The sequence below is a fragment of the Pan paniscus genome, chromosome 6 (genome assembly GCF_029289425.2).
Source record: "Pan paniscus chromosome 6, NHGRI_mPanPan1-v2.0_pri, whole genome shotgun sequence".
NCBI lineage: Eukaryota > Metazoa > Chordata > Mammalia > Primates > Hominidae > Pan > Pan paniscus.
In genome coordinates this window covers 167112543-167124911 of record NC_073255.2, presented here as the reverse complement: position 1 = coordinate 167124911, position 12369 = coordinate 167112543, and the positions used below count along the sequence as shown (strand labels likewise).

The following is a 12369-nucleotide window of genomic DNA, read 5'->3' as shown; positions in this document are numbered from 1 at the left end:
AAAAAAATAGGCAGCTGCGGTGGCATGTATCTGTGGTCCCAGCTACTCAGGAAGCTGAGGTGGGAGAATTGTTCAAGCCTGGGAGGTTTAGGCTACAGTGAGCCACGAATGCACCACTGCACTCCAGACTGGGCAACAAGTGAGACCCTGTCTGAAAAATAAAAAATAAAAAGAAAGAGCTCCAAGGCTCTTAAAACAGTACTCTCCAAAATTCTGTGATGACTTTCTCTACTCAAAAATAATAAAAAAATTAGCATGCACCATATACATGTACACACACACAGACACACACACAATGATACAAATATATTGTGTACATTATTAAACAATTGAAATGGTTGTATTAATAATAAACAGAAATATATGTAGAAATATAAATAGAAATTGTAATTGTTTCTTCCTTCATCCCAGTGGACTATCTTGCTTACATCCTGTGGATACATGTGCCCCACTTTGGAGATAATTTCTCTAAAGGCTTTGTGAGTGCAAGTGAAGAAAGGTAAATAAACGGCTAAGAATACCCTTATTTGCTTTCAGGAAAAAAGTTCGATTTAAATAGAATTTATCCATCTTAGTTTTCAAACCACTTGAGGGCCAAAAGAAAATAAACAAATGTATTTGTTTCAGCCTTAAGACTGGAAGAAGGAACTATACAGAAGAGGAAAATGTGTAATTAATATAGAACAAAGTCAAGCTTAAAGGGTTTATCAGACTTGCCGTCAATATGGTAGACCGAACAGAAGCAAGAAACCACCTCCAAATACATAGGCAAACCAGGTAAAATACAAGGAAAATGATTCACAGCCAAGTTTAAAAGCTAAACAAGAGGAAATTGTAGGTGCCAGAAACAAAGAAGGAACTAACTAGGAGGGTGGAGGGTGGGAGATGATGCCACAGAGCCCCATCTCTGCCTTGGGTGCTACAGGCTTAGGCAAACCTGGACTAGGAGGAGAACCATAGGACCCAGCATGGCACAAGGAGCTGGAACTTGAGAGCTAGGAATGGGCAATTTGGGCCACAAAAAGGGCCTGGAAATTCTACCCACTCTACCCACTGACCCTAGGGAGTGGAGGAAAAGCAGGATAGCTGCCTTGAGCTTTGAGAGAAAAGAGAGTCATCCAGGAAAAGTTAAAACACCAAGCTGTGTCCAGGTGTGGAGTGCAAATTCACATTGCCCACCACTACCACAACACAGACAATGGCTTTGGAACCAGAAACACTGGCAGAGACAAACATGAAATTCCCACTAGAGACCCAAGAAAGCCTAAGTGGTTATATGAGCCAATATGAGCGCTCTTTTTTTTTTTTTTTTTGAGACAGAGTCTCGCTCAGTCGCCCAGGCTGGAGTGCAGTGGTGCAATCTTGGCTCACTGCAACCTCCACCTCCCGGTTTCAAGTGATTCTCCTGCCTCAGCTTCCCAAGTAGCTGGGACTACAGGTGCCTGCCACCACGCCCAGCTAATTTTTGTATTTTTTTAGTTGAGACGGGGTTTCACCATGTTAGCCAGGCTGGTCCTGAACTACTGATCTCAAGTGATCTGCCCACCTCGGCCTCCCAGAGTTCTGGGATTACAGGTGTGAGCCACCATGCCCAGCCTAGAATACGAGTTCTTTAGCTGTTTTTAGAAAGAACTGTATATGACTGAGCTAGGAGGGTGGTGGCACACCAATCCACAGTGGAGGGTGTCACAGTGAGGACAAGATTGCTGTAAGCCAGGCTGCAAAGGGCGCCTCAAACCAGAGAAATCAGTGGTAAGCCAGTGAGACAGTGAGGCTCCAGCAGTCGGCAGGTAAGGGGATGGCCCCTCCAGGGTCTTCGGTGACATTTGCAACTGGTTAGCTCAGCTGGCGAGGGCCCCATGTTCATGAGGCTGATTTCATGGGCTTGATCCCTGTGTGGGCTCTGAGCTCTGCTTTCGTCCATGGCCCGAGACTGAACTTCTAACTTTATCCAGCTGTTTTGCAGATGTATGTCACTGGTCACAAGAGGGATCAAGGGGCAGTGCCGTTGGAAGTATATACAATAAACAAAGCTACCGACAAGCATGGGAAAGAAGTGGAAATAGTCAACCTTTGAAATCCTCCCTCAAGAAGAGAAACGACTCAAAGTATACGCCTTGTGAAATGCATGCCAACAACACCATGTCTGTATATCAAGAACAACATGTATTAAGGTACACCAGGGGGAATACTAATTTAGATGTGGGGGAGTGATCCTGAGCTAGTTGTCTGCAGATGAATGAAGGAGACACTGAGGGGTGTAAGAGAACTGTACCGCATTCATGGTACAGTTCTATTCTACAGCCTCTCTTGATTTCTTAAGTCCCAGTATCCTAGGAAATTATTCTGCTTCAAGTTTTTCATTTGAAGGTTTGGCTTACCTTGAAAGTCAGCCATCTATATCAAGTGGTTTCTAGCTAAACACAGCACCAAAATGCATGATGGAACAAATATATACATTATAAGTAGTCATGATAAATGAGTGGAAATATTTGGTTAACCTTCGAAATCATCATTTGTCTACTTGCCTGGAATAAGTAACATTTTATTCTGGGTGAGTAAAATAGAGGGATTATGGTAGGGTAGAAGAAGGTTGAATTACAAGGACTAGAAATGATTGCAATTATTTTCATGGTATTCTGAAAGAGTTGCTTAAGGAGAGAAGGATGGTTGAGGGAGGAAATAGCCAGGCTGTATTTCATGACACTCTGAGGTGCTGGTAGGAGTTCAGCAATCCAAGAATTAGAAAGGAATTGAAGTGTACACATTTTAGCCCCTCAGTGAGGGGATATTGTGCTGAAGACCAATGTCTCCTGGAAGTAAGGAGAGAGGTTACAAAATTCAGGAGGCAGAGAACCTTGATCTTAACCCACTCTGAAACACTTACAGCTTCCAGGGAATGGTAAGCCCCGTAGTTGAAGTTATTACTGCTCCGTTCTTGCCCTTCATTGTGTTGCATTTCATCATCTTCATTGTCTAAAAGGGCCTGAAAACACACAGCAATGTTGTGAAGTGATCCATTGCAGACGCAGGTTTATGTTTTTTCTGCCATATCTTTGCATATGGGTCAGCCAAGATGGCGGCCCTTTCAGCATATCAAGCAGCACAAATGTCAAGGTTTAAAAGGGGGTTAGATTTCTTTCATATCTTTATAAAATTTTATTTCTTGGCTGGGCAGGGTGGCTCATGTCTGTAATCCCAGCACTTTGGGAGGCTGAGGCGGGCGGATCACGAGGTCAGGAGATCGAGACCATCCTGGCCAACATGGTGAGACCCTGTCTCTACTAAAAATACAAAAATTTGCTGGGCGTGGTGGTGCGTGCCTGTAGTCCCAGCTACTTGGGAGGCTGAGGCAGGAGAATCGCCTGAACCAGGGAGTCAGAGGTTGCAGTGAGCCGAGATTGCACCATTATACTCTAGCCTGGCGAAAGAGAGAGACTCCATCTCAAAAAAGAAAAAAAAAAAAATTTACTTCTTGGGGCCCAATTTACATGGCCTCATTCAAAACCCACTTACTCCCTGGAAGCAACATATGCGCTCTTTGGCTATCCTATAGTATGAACTCTGTAGACATCAGACCGCATCTGGTATCCAGTGCCTCTGAAATACACAGCTTGGGAAACCATTCAGAAACAAAGAAATTCTTATAACCACTCGTGCTTTGAAGGTTCCTGGCAGATGTCTGTGACATGTGAGGATGATTAATAAGCTCATAGCTGCTAACGCCATCAGGAAACTCCCAGGCCAGATCACCAATTAGTCCATAACCCACCTCGGTGAAGGAGAGAGCATGAGCCAGACCCTGTCCTGATGTTCAGATACAGGTCGTGAGGCCAGAGGACGGCATTCCCTCTGCTGGGGCTATCCATGACATTCCCCCTGTCTCAAAGGGTGCCTCTGTGGCTGGTCCCCAACACCCTCCCTCATCTCTGCTCTTGCCACCTGGAAGGACTTCAAAGAAGGAAAGAAAGAGGGACTTATGACTTAATGGCAGACGTAGGATATGCCAGGCACTGTTAGACATTTTACATACATTTAATCCTGAGTCTTCTCAACAAATCACATGAAGAAGGTCTCACTATCACCATTTTACTGATGAAGAAACGGAGGCTCAGCAGGTTAATAACTTGTCCAAAGACACAGCACACAGCACTAGTAGTTAGCAAAATCAGGATTTGGATCCAAATCTGTGTGGTTCCCTGGCCTATTTATGCCCTTTCTACTACAAAATTTTGTTCCTCTAACAAGTCACTGCACTTTACTTCCATTTGCCTCCATTTCCTGGTCTATAAAATAGAAAAGGATAAAACCAGAACTTGCAAATCGCTCCGGTCTACTCTGGACTGGCTGCCTGGTCCTATGCAAGACCAGGAGGCAGGGGGCATAGTCTACCTACCTGCAGGTCCTTAATTGTCACTGCGTACTCTAAGCCCTGGGATCTCAGGAAGGATTTAAATGCCTGCAGACTGACAGATGGGACCAGGACATCCACAGGCCGATTGAAGGAGGAGGGAGATTTCCAGAAATTGAGCTGAAGGGAACAGAAATGAAACCAGGTTAAAGGACCGTTCAGGTAAAATGTACAATGAGGTTATTCTTCTAGAACACTGCCAAAAGCCAGGGTGATCCCTGAGAGGCTAGGCTCTGCCCAAGGGCAAAGTTTGCCCATTTCACAATTGTGTCTGGTTGGACCTGCCCAACAAGCAGTATCTGGCAGAGACCAAGAGTCATAAGTGGATGGCAGCTAGAAGGATGGAGCCTATACTGTTCAAGCATCCCCTCTCCCAGGACACCACAGCTGTGATGTGCTCCCTCTCTCCCATCGGCCCCCTCAATTGTATAAATGGCAAGTGGACTCCCACAGGATTATATTCAGAGACTCCTCAGAAATAAAAATAATAATACCAGTAGAGCAAGAGTCTTCTCCCACCAAAGTTAGAAAACACTCAGGAGAGCTAAAAAGAACCAGGTACCTTCAAGTTGTTTGAATTCACTAGTTGACTCAATTTGCTGATCTCGTCTCCATTTCTGACATTAATCCTAAAAACTTGGTCCCTGGGGAAGAAGCAAAAAGGAAAAAAGAGCAAAAGATAATGATGAGCTTTCAGCTGGCAAAGAAACCCCCAAGCCTCCTATCCCAGACGTAACCAGGCCAAAAGAAAGGAAATGGTCTAGTCTTTGGTTTTAATGTATGGCCATTAAAAATGAGGCTACATGGCAACTAAGAAAAAGTGCTTATGGCATAACTTTAAGGGAAATATTAAGTGAAAGAGCAGGACACAAAATTGTATGTATGCCATGATTATAAGTATGGAAAAAGCAGATGCATTGGAAGAAAAACAGACAGCGGAAATATACCAAATGCTGACAGCCCTTATGTTCGGGTCGTGGGATTATGGATGACTTACTTTTTTCCCCCTTGTATCTGTTTTCTGTAATGTGGTCATATTACTTTATAATGAAAAACACATATATTTTACAGGAAGGAATGTGCCTGAGTTACACGCAAAGCTAACTCAAGACATAAAGAAGCACTTCTTCACTGTCAGGGCTGAGGACTGAAACCCTGACGGAACCTCCATGCTGGAAAGAAAACAGCATCTCCATGCTGGGAGGGTGAGCTGTGCTGTCTTAAAACAGGCGAGGCTGGGTGCTCGCTCAGTCCCTTCCAGCTCCAGAACCCCACACAAAGGCTCGTTTGGGTGGAAACTGACTATGGCCCATGGTGCTGAGGCTGGATGTAGGATCCACTCCTCCCCACGGGGTGAGAGGGGACCCTTAAAGGACACAGACGGGGCCGGCCAGTCTCAGTCCCCTTTGTCGTTTGTCCTGAGCTTGCTTCATATACGTGATTTAGCTTCTGCAGTGGCGGCAGGGGTAGTGGCCCCCGAAGTCCTGTGTGTGGGTGGGAGAAAGCAGGGCCTGAAATGCTGCCTTTATGCTCTCAGCTGGCCGGGGGAGATGGGAGCCATTAGGCTGTTGCTAGGTGATAGCTCCAAAGAATCCGCACTCGATGTTGTCACTGCGTCATCTCTTTGACACAAGTGAATGCAAAGAGAGCCGCTGTGGGCTCAAGGACCTGTTGAGAGTGAATGGCTGTCACAGGGAGCTGAGTGTGCAGCCTCATGGGGCCGCTCCTCATCAGAAAACCGGTTTCATCCAGATGGCTCTTCAGGATTTTGCTGGGTTCTGGAAGGTTCTAGGGGCTCTCCAGTGGGTCTAGGCCAGACTTAAGGAGTCAAGGTCCACTGCAGAGCCACTCCTGCTGCAGGTGGCTGGTCTGGAGGAGATGACAGTGCTGAAGGTTCCCTTTCTCCCAACCCACCTGGTCCCCAAAGGGTCCTGGAGGTCAGCGGGTAACTGCACCCTGTGGGCACTGCCGAGGGCCCTGAAGAGATACCACTGGGTGGGCAGGTCTCAGTCTGAACCCAACAGGCTTGCCAAGAGTTGGACCTACCGCCCTGGGAAGATGAGGCATCAAACCTGATCTTTCCCTGACCTCGGCAAGCACCATTGAAAAAAAGGGACCGATGTAAGACAGAATGGAGCCAGGCACCGTGGCTCACACTTGTGATCCCAGTGCTTCAGGAAACCAAGGTGAGAGGATTGCTTGAGGCCAGGAGGTCAAGATCATCCTGGACAAAATAGTGAGACTTTGCCTCTACAAAAAAATGAAAAACAATTAGCTGGGCGTGGTGGTTCACACCTGTAGGCCAGCTACTCAGGAGGCTGAGGCAGGAGGATCGCTGGAGCCCAGGCGTTCAATGCTGCAGTGAGCTATGATCATACCTCTGCACTCTAACCTGGGCAATAGAGCAAGACTCCCATCTCAAAAAATTAAAATTAAAAATAAATAAATTTAAAAAACAGAAAGGAAATCTTTACTCCTGGATGGCGACAAGGGCCCGTCCGCTGAACTCATGCTCTATCATAACCTACCTCCAACACTCCAAAGAGGGGGTATCTTTAAAGTGGGGATTCTATACTTGGGAGGCTAAGGCAGGAGGATTGCTTGAGCCCAGGAGTTCAAAAGCTGCAGTGAGCTATGATTGCATCACCGCACTCCAGTCTGGTTGACAGAACAAGACCCTGTCTCAAAAAAAAAAAAAAAAAAAAAAAAAAGTGAGGGGAGCTTCTAGAAAGATCTTGTGTGGTGACATATTTATTAGTACAGTTAAGCGTGTGTAAAATGCAGCACTGGCTACAGCAATCACAAAGAGGAAAAGGAGAAAGAAGGGACAGGAGGAGAAAAAAAGGAGGACATAAGAATAAGAAGCTCTTTGAGTATGAAAATCACGTTACGCATTCACCCAACACATGCGTTTTAGTTTTTCCAAAGTGGTGACTTCACAACAGAACTTGTAGACATTCCTGGGCGCAGTCCCAGGACAATGGGACACCGTGTCTCTGACTGGCCCTGAGGATGATTAAATCCACAAACCCATTTCATCCTGCTCTAATCAGCCAAGCTACAGAGGTCAACGAAATATCTGTAGCATGCAAAGCGGCAGGGCAGAAGAGCGGGTGCAGAGTGAAGCCCATTCCATCTGTCTCTTCTTCACCTCTCCCTTCTGCCCCATCTCGGACCCAGCCCAAACTCACTGTGTACTTTTGTATGCTTTTGTACACGCTGTTCCCACTGCCTGCAATCCATCCTTTTTCTCATCTGTCAGGCCCATCTAGTCCCATCTAATCTTTAGGACCAACTCACATCACCCATGAAACTTTTCCTGACCAGAGGAAGCAAAGTCCTAACAGTCTTCAGATAGTGCTGAACATTGGCGGTTGTGGTAGTGGGTAGCATTATCCTTTTTTTTCAGATGGAGTTTTTGCTCTTGTTGCCCAGGCTGGAGTGCAATAGCACGATCTCAGCTCACTGCAATCTCTGCCTCCGGGGTTCAAGTGATTCTCCTGCCTCAGCCTCCCAAGTAGCTGGGATTGCAGGCATGCACCTCCACGCCCAGCTAATTTTGTATTTTTAGTAGAGGCGGGGTTTCTCTATGTTGGTCAGGCTGGTCTCGAACTCCCGACCTCAGGTGATCCACCTGCCTCAGCCTCCCAAAGTGCTAGGATTATAGGTGTGAGCCACTGCACCCAGCGGTAGCATTATCCTTATGAACAGAAGCACAGCAACACCCGAAAGCAGGGAGGACATTGCGGGGTGCGATGCGAAGGGCAGCCTTTTTCTTGCCCTCACTGTCCTTGTCTGTATTTGAAAAATGCCCTCGTCAGTTCATGAGACTCAAGACGGTGGAGCACATCCTATCTCCACTATCTAGAAATTCACTCAAAGACCTTGAGCTCTTTCTGAAGATGGAAATTGGCCTGGGAGGGGGACATGTTGGGATTTACATGTGGCCATGTCTGCCCCTCCTGCTCCACACAGGTGTTCTCACAGCTCCTCTTAGCTTGATCCTCTCCAATAGTCAGGGCGTCCAGCTGCTGCCATTGCAATGGCTGGCACTCCCACTCCCTCACCCTCACAGGCGTCTGTGCTTTGGACAGTCAATACCCACTTTGGTGACTGAGCATCTATCCCTCCCCTTTCACCATGCTAGCAGCCAAGTGGCCCGTCCTTTGTGCCTTTCTCATCTGCCTCCCTAGCCAGGCTTAGCAGCCACCACAAAGAATATTAAGAGATGGTTTCATAGAACTCTTAGATGCCTGCCAACTACTGTTGATGCTATAACCAGCTCTGCAACTGGTTCCTGTTCTCTGCCTGCCTGGTGCCTCTAGGCATCCTGGCCATTGTCCCATCCTGAAGATCTCTGAAGACCAGGGCAGAAGACTCCAGTAGAGCAAGAGAGACTGGGGAGATAGGTGAGGCAGATGGAGGGGAGGGGAATGGGTGGTGGGTGGTGGGGAGAAACCATCATCCTCATCTTCAGCAGCCAATCCAGAGCCTGGCTTCCCAACCACTTGAATGCTCAGAGGCCAGCTTCCCCTTGCTCAAAATGTTCCCCTTGCTCTAAAAGCTGGGTGTCTGGGACACCTCTAGAGAGCCCAGGAAGAATTCCACCACCTTTGCTAGGTTTCCTACTATGGCGTGAGAACGGATTTGGGGATGAGAATGATACTATCAGTTAAAACCATCTGCAGTCAGCTCAGGCACACAGCTTTTTCTGTGCAAAATTCCTGCAGAGAGCATTCTAGGGCCTGGCCCAGCTGTCGCAGCCCAGGTGCCCACCACATTGCAAGAGAGGTCTGTATCTTGCGAAATAGAGATTTTTCAGCCACATGAATAGCTGCAGTGGGAGCCTGACAGTTCCATGCGTCAGCCTACACGGCAGCAAGTCTAGTCACTACACACCTACTGCTGAGCCGCCTGTGGGAAAATCTTCCCTGGCCACCTGCTACGCCTAACCCCTCTGAGCTATTTGGCAACAGAGACACAGGTGTGAACAGAAGTCATCATCATAAAACTTAGTCAATCTCATATAAGTAATTACCTCAAAAAACAACCCCAAAGTCTCATTAGCCAGATAGTAAAATAGAAAGAAAACTAAGAGATAGATCCAAGAGATATAGGATTTTATTTGGAGATGAACTTGTGTTATAGCAAAAGGGTACGAGTTTTACGTTCAGAGTTCCAGCTCCCCTGCTTCCCAGCTAAGTGGCCTTGAGCGCGTTCCTTAACATTCTAAGGCTGATTTTTTTCATGTTTAAGTGGAAGAAAATAACACCCCTGCCTGGCAAAGTTGTTGTGTGATCAAAAAGATAATGTACATGCAAGCTCTTTGCAAATGGTAAAGTATTATGCAGTAATGAGTTATTATAATTCAGTCTTCTAACAGGGCACCATGGTATCCCTTTTATCTCTCCTACCACCCAAATGTCCTCTCCCCTGCAAACCTCAAAGCATTCTGCGTGGAGCGTGTTGAACACGTGTGTGTGTGCACACACACGCGCGCGCACACACACAGTGTACAGGCATGTGTCTCTGCATGTCATTTTCATAGCTGTGTCTAGGCAAGACCTGTGAAATCTCCACGTCCCAGAAGCCAGTAAGAAAGCACCAGCTCAGAAGAGGGTATAGCTCAGGGGTAGAGCATTAAACTGCAGATCAAGAGAAGGCACCAGCTCTGCAAAGCCTTCGCCATTAACAAAGAAGTGAAACCAACAAGCTTGAGACCCAGGGTTTCCCTTTATGCATGGCGGAAATTGGAAACAAACCATTTCTGGTAACCAGTAACTCTTAGTAATTAGTAACGTAGCTCTTAGTAACCAGTAACTCTTAGTAATTAATAAGGTAGGAGTAAGAAAGTAGATGCCTGGAACTGACCTTATAAATAAGAACTAGGCAGAAAAAGAACTGGCAGGAGATGAGGGAGCTGGGAAGACACTGCAATGATCATCTAGTCCTGATTTCACGGATGAAATCGGGTCTCAGAGAAGAGAGTGGACTTGTCCAGGATGACACAGGGACAAAGCTGGAACAAGAGCCCAGGTCTCCTTCCTCCATGTGATCTATTATCAGCCATTCATTTTCAGTTCCATTTGGCTCCCGTATTTCTGAAATAACCAAATAATAAGAAGTCCAAAAGGAACTTACCCAAAAAATTTTTCTTGGCCACAGATGCTGGACCCAATAAGGGCCCCAATGAACAGTATCCACCTCATGTCCCTGGGGAGTCAGTCATACAGTGGCTGAGTCAAGCTGTATTTATAAAGAGTCTGAGAGTGACTCAAGTCCTCAAAAATGCTAATGTGATTCCCAAGCACCCTTGCAACTCTGACTGTGACAGGCAGGCCCTACCAATGCCTCTCCCATTCCTTTCAAGTGATAAAGGTTGAGCCTCTCGATTTACAAGGTCAGGAACTTGCTCCAGGAGCTGAAAAAGTCTGTGCCAAGGGTACCATATTGCTCATCACTTGGCATTTAAATAGTGTTTTTTCAGTGAATAAGAAAGTTCCACAGTGTTGGATGGAATTTATCCTGATAGGAGAGGTCAGATTATAAACCTGGCATAGAATTACCTCTAGAATAATAATAAAAAAGTTAAGACTATCAAAGCAAGACTGAGCTGGCTCCAAGACCACATGCTTGACAAGCCCTGCCAGAGAATTTCACCGGGGCAGGTCAGGATGAGGAAAGAGGTTTGGGGCCTCTTCTATGTATCTGAAGCCTAATTCTTCTGACTCCACTAAGGAAATAGAAATGTATCAGGCAAATGATATAGAAAGGATGTTTTAGTCTGAATAAATTATCAGTGTTCCTTGGGGTCTGATCTATGGGGAAGGCTTAATGGTTTTATCAAAAATAAGATTTTCAGCCGGGCGAGGTGGCTCATGCCTGTAATCCTAGCACTTTGGGAGGCCGAGGTGGGCGGATCACGAGGTCAGGAGATTGAGACCATCCTGGCTATCACAGTGAAACCTCGTCTCTACTAAAAATACAAAAAATTAGCCGGGCGTGGTGGCGGACGCCTGTAGTCCCAGCTACTCAGGAGAATGGCGTGAACCTGGGAGGCGGAGCTTGCAGTGAGCTGAGATCACACCACTGCACTCCAGCCTGGGCGACAGAGTGAGACTCCATCTCAAATAAATAAATAAATAAAAAATAAGATTTTCTTATACTTCCTAGACTGTGGGTCTGGTGTCCTTTCCGCCAAGTCACAGCTGAATAAATGGAAGACACTCATATCTCCATAACGCCTTCAGGGGCTCTGGGACCTTTGAGTCTGTCCTGGGAGCCCCAGTTCCCACAGCCTTTCCCATCCCACCCTCCCTACAGTCTACATGCTTTCCACACCCACTCAAAGGGAGTGGACACAACCAAGGGTCATAGTTGAGAGAGTTAAAGAAAAACTATCCTGACCTGTGTTAAAATGTAAGACCTAATTCAAGATTATTATGATTAGGACCATGGCTATTTCAGTAGGAAAGACTTACTGTGCTTAACACTGAATACGGCAAAGAAAACAGAGAGGATCAGTGGGATTACTAAGAGAAGACATCAAGGTAGGGGGATTCTTGCTAAAAGCAGGCCAAGGACTTATACATCAAAGTCCCCATCAAAGGTGGGGATGAGGAACTTGATCAGATATCAAGGTGGGAGGGATGACTTTGCAGGATCTTTGCTTAGGCTGGCTTAGCCAGGGCTCAAGAACCAGCCTAATGAAAAGGAGGGTGCAGAATCTCAAGTGTGGTCCCAGAGAGAGCCTTTGTTAGGAGCTGTGGAGCTAGGGGCCATCATCTCCTCTTGCTCCCTCAGGGTCCTTTTGTCCTCTCAACACTTAAACTGAATTCCTACACCCACCCTGTCCACCACAAAGCGTGGGCTCAGCGTCACTGAGATCGATGTCAGCTTTGAAGTCAGCAACAAGAACAACTGAGACCCAAATCTGTAAGAAATGTGAAGTGGGAGAA

The 12369-nt window shown here is 46.5% G+C and overlaps 1 protein-coding gene across 1 annotated transcript in view; it reads right to left on the bottom strand.

Annotated features, from left to right (window-relative positions):
- Nucleotides 1-10640, bottom strand: part of CPA4 (carboxypeptidase A4) — a 32306-nt gene extending 21666 nt beyond the window's left edge. The window contains exons 1-4 of the mRNA XM_055114862.2: nucleotides 10553-10640; nucleotides 4974-5055; nucleotides 4397-4531; nucleotides 2888-2986 (exon numbers count right to left, since the gene is read on the bottom strand). Of these exons, the coding sequence (XP_054970837.1) occupies nucleotides 2888-2986; nucleotides 4397-4531; nucleotides 4974-5055; nucleotides 10553-10620 (384 nt within the window). The 5' untranslated portion in view covers nucleotides 10621-10640. The remainder of the gene's footprint in view (nucleotides 1-2887; nucleotides 2987-4396; nucleotides 4532-4973; nucleotides 5056-10552) is intronic.
- Nucleotides 10641-12369: the final 1729 nt, after the last annotated feature.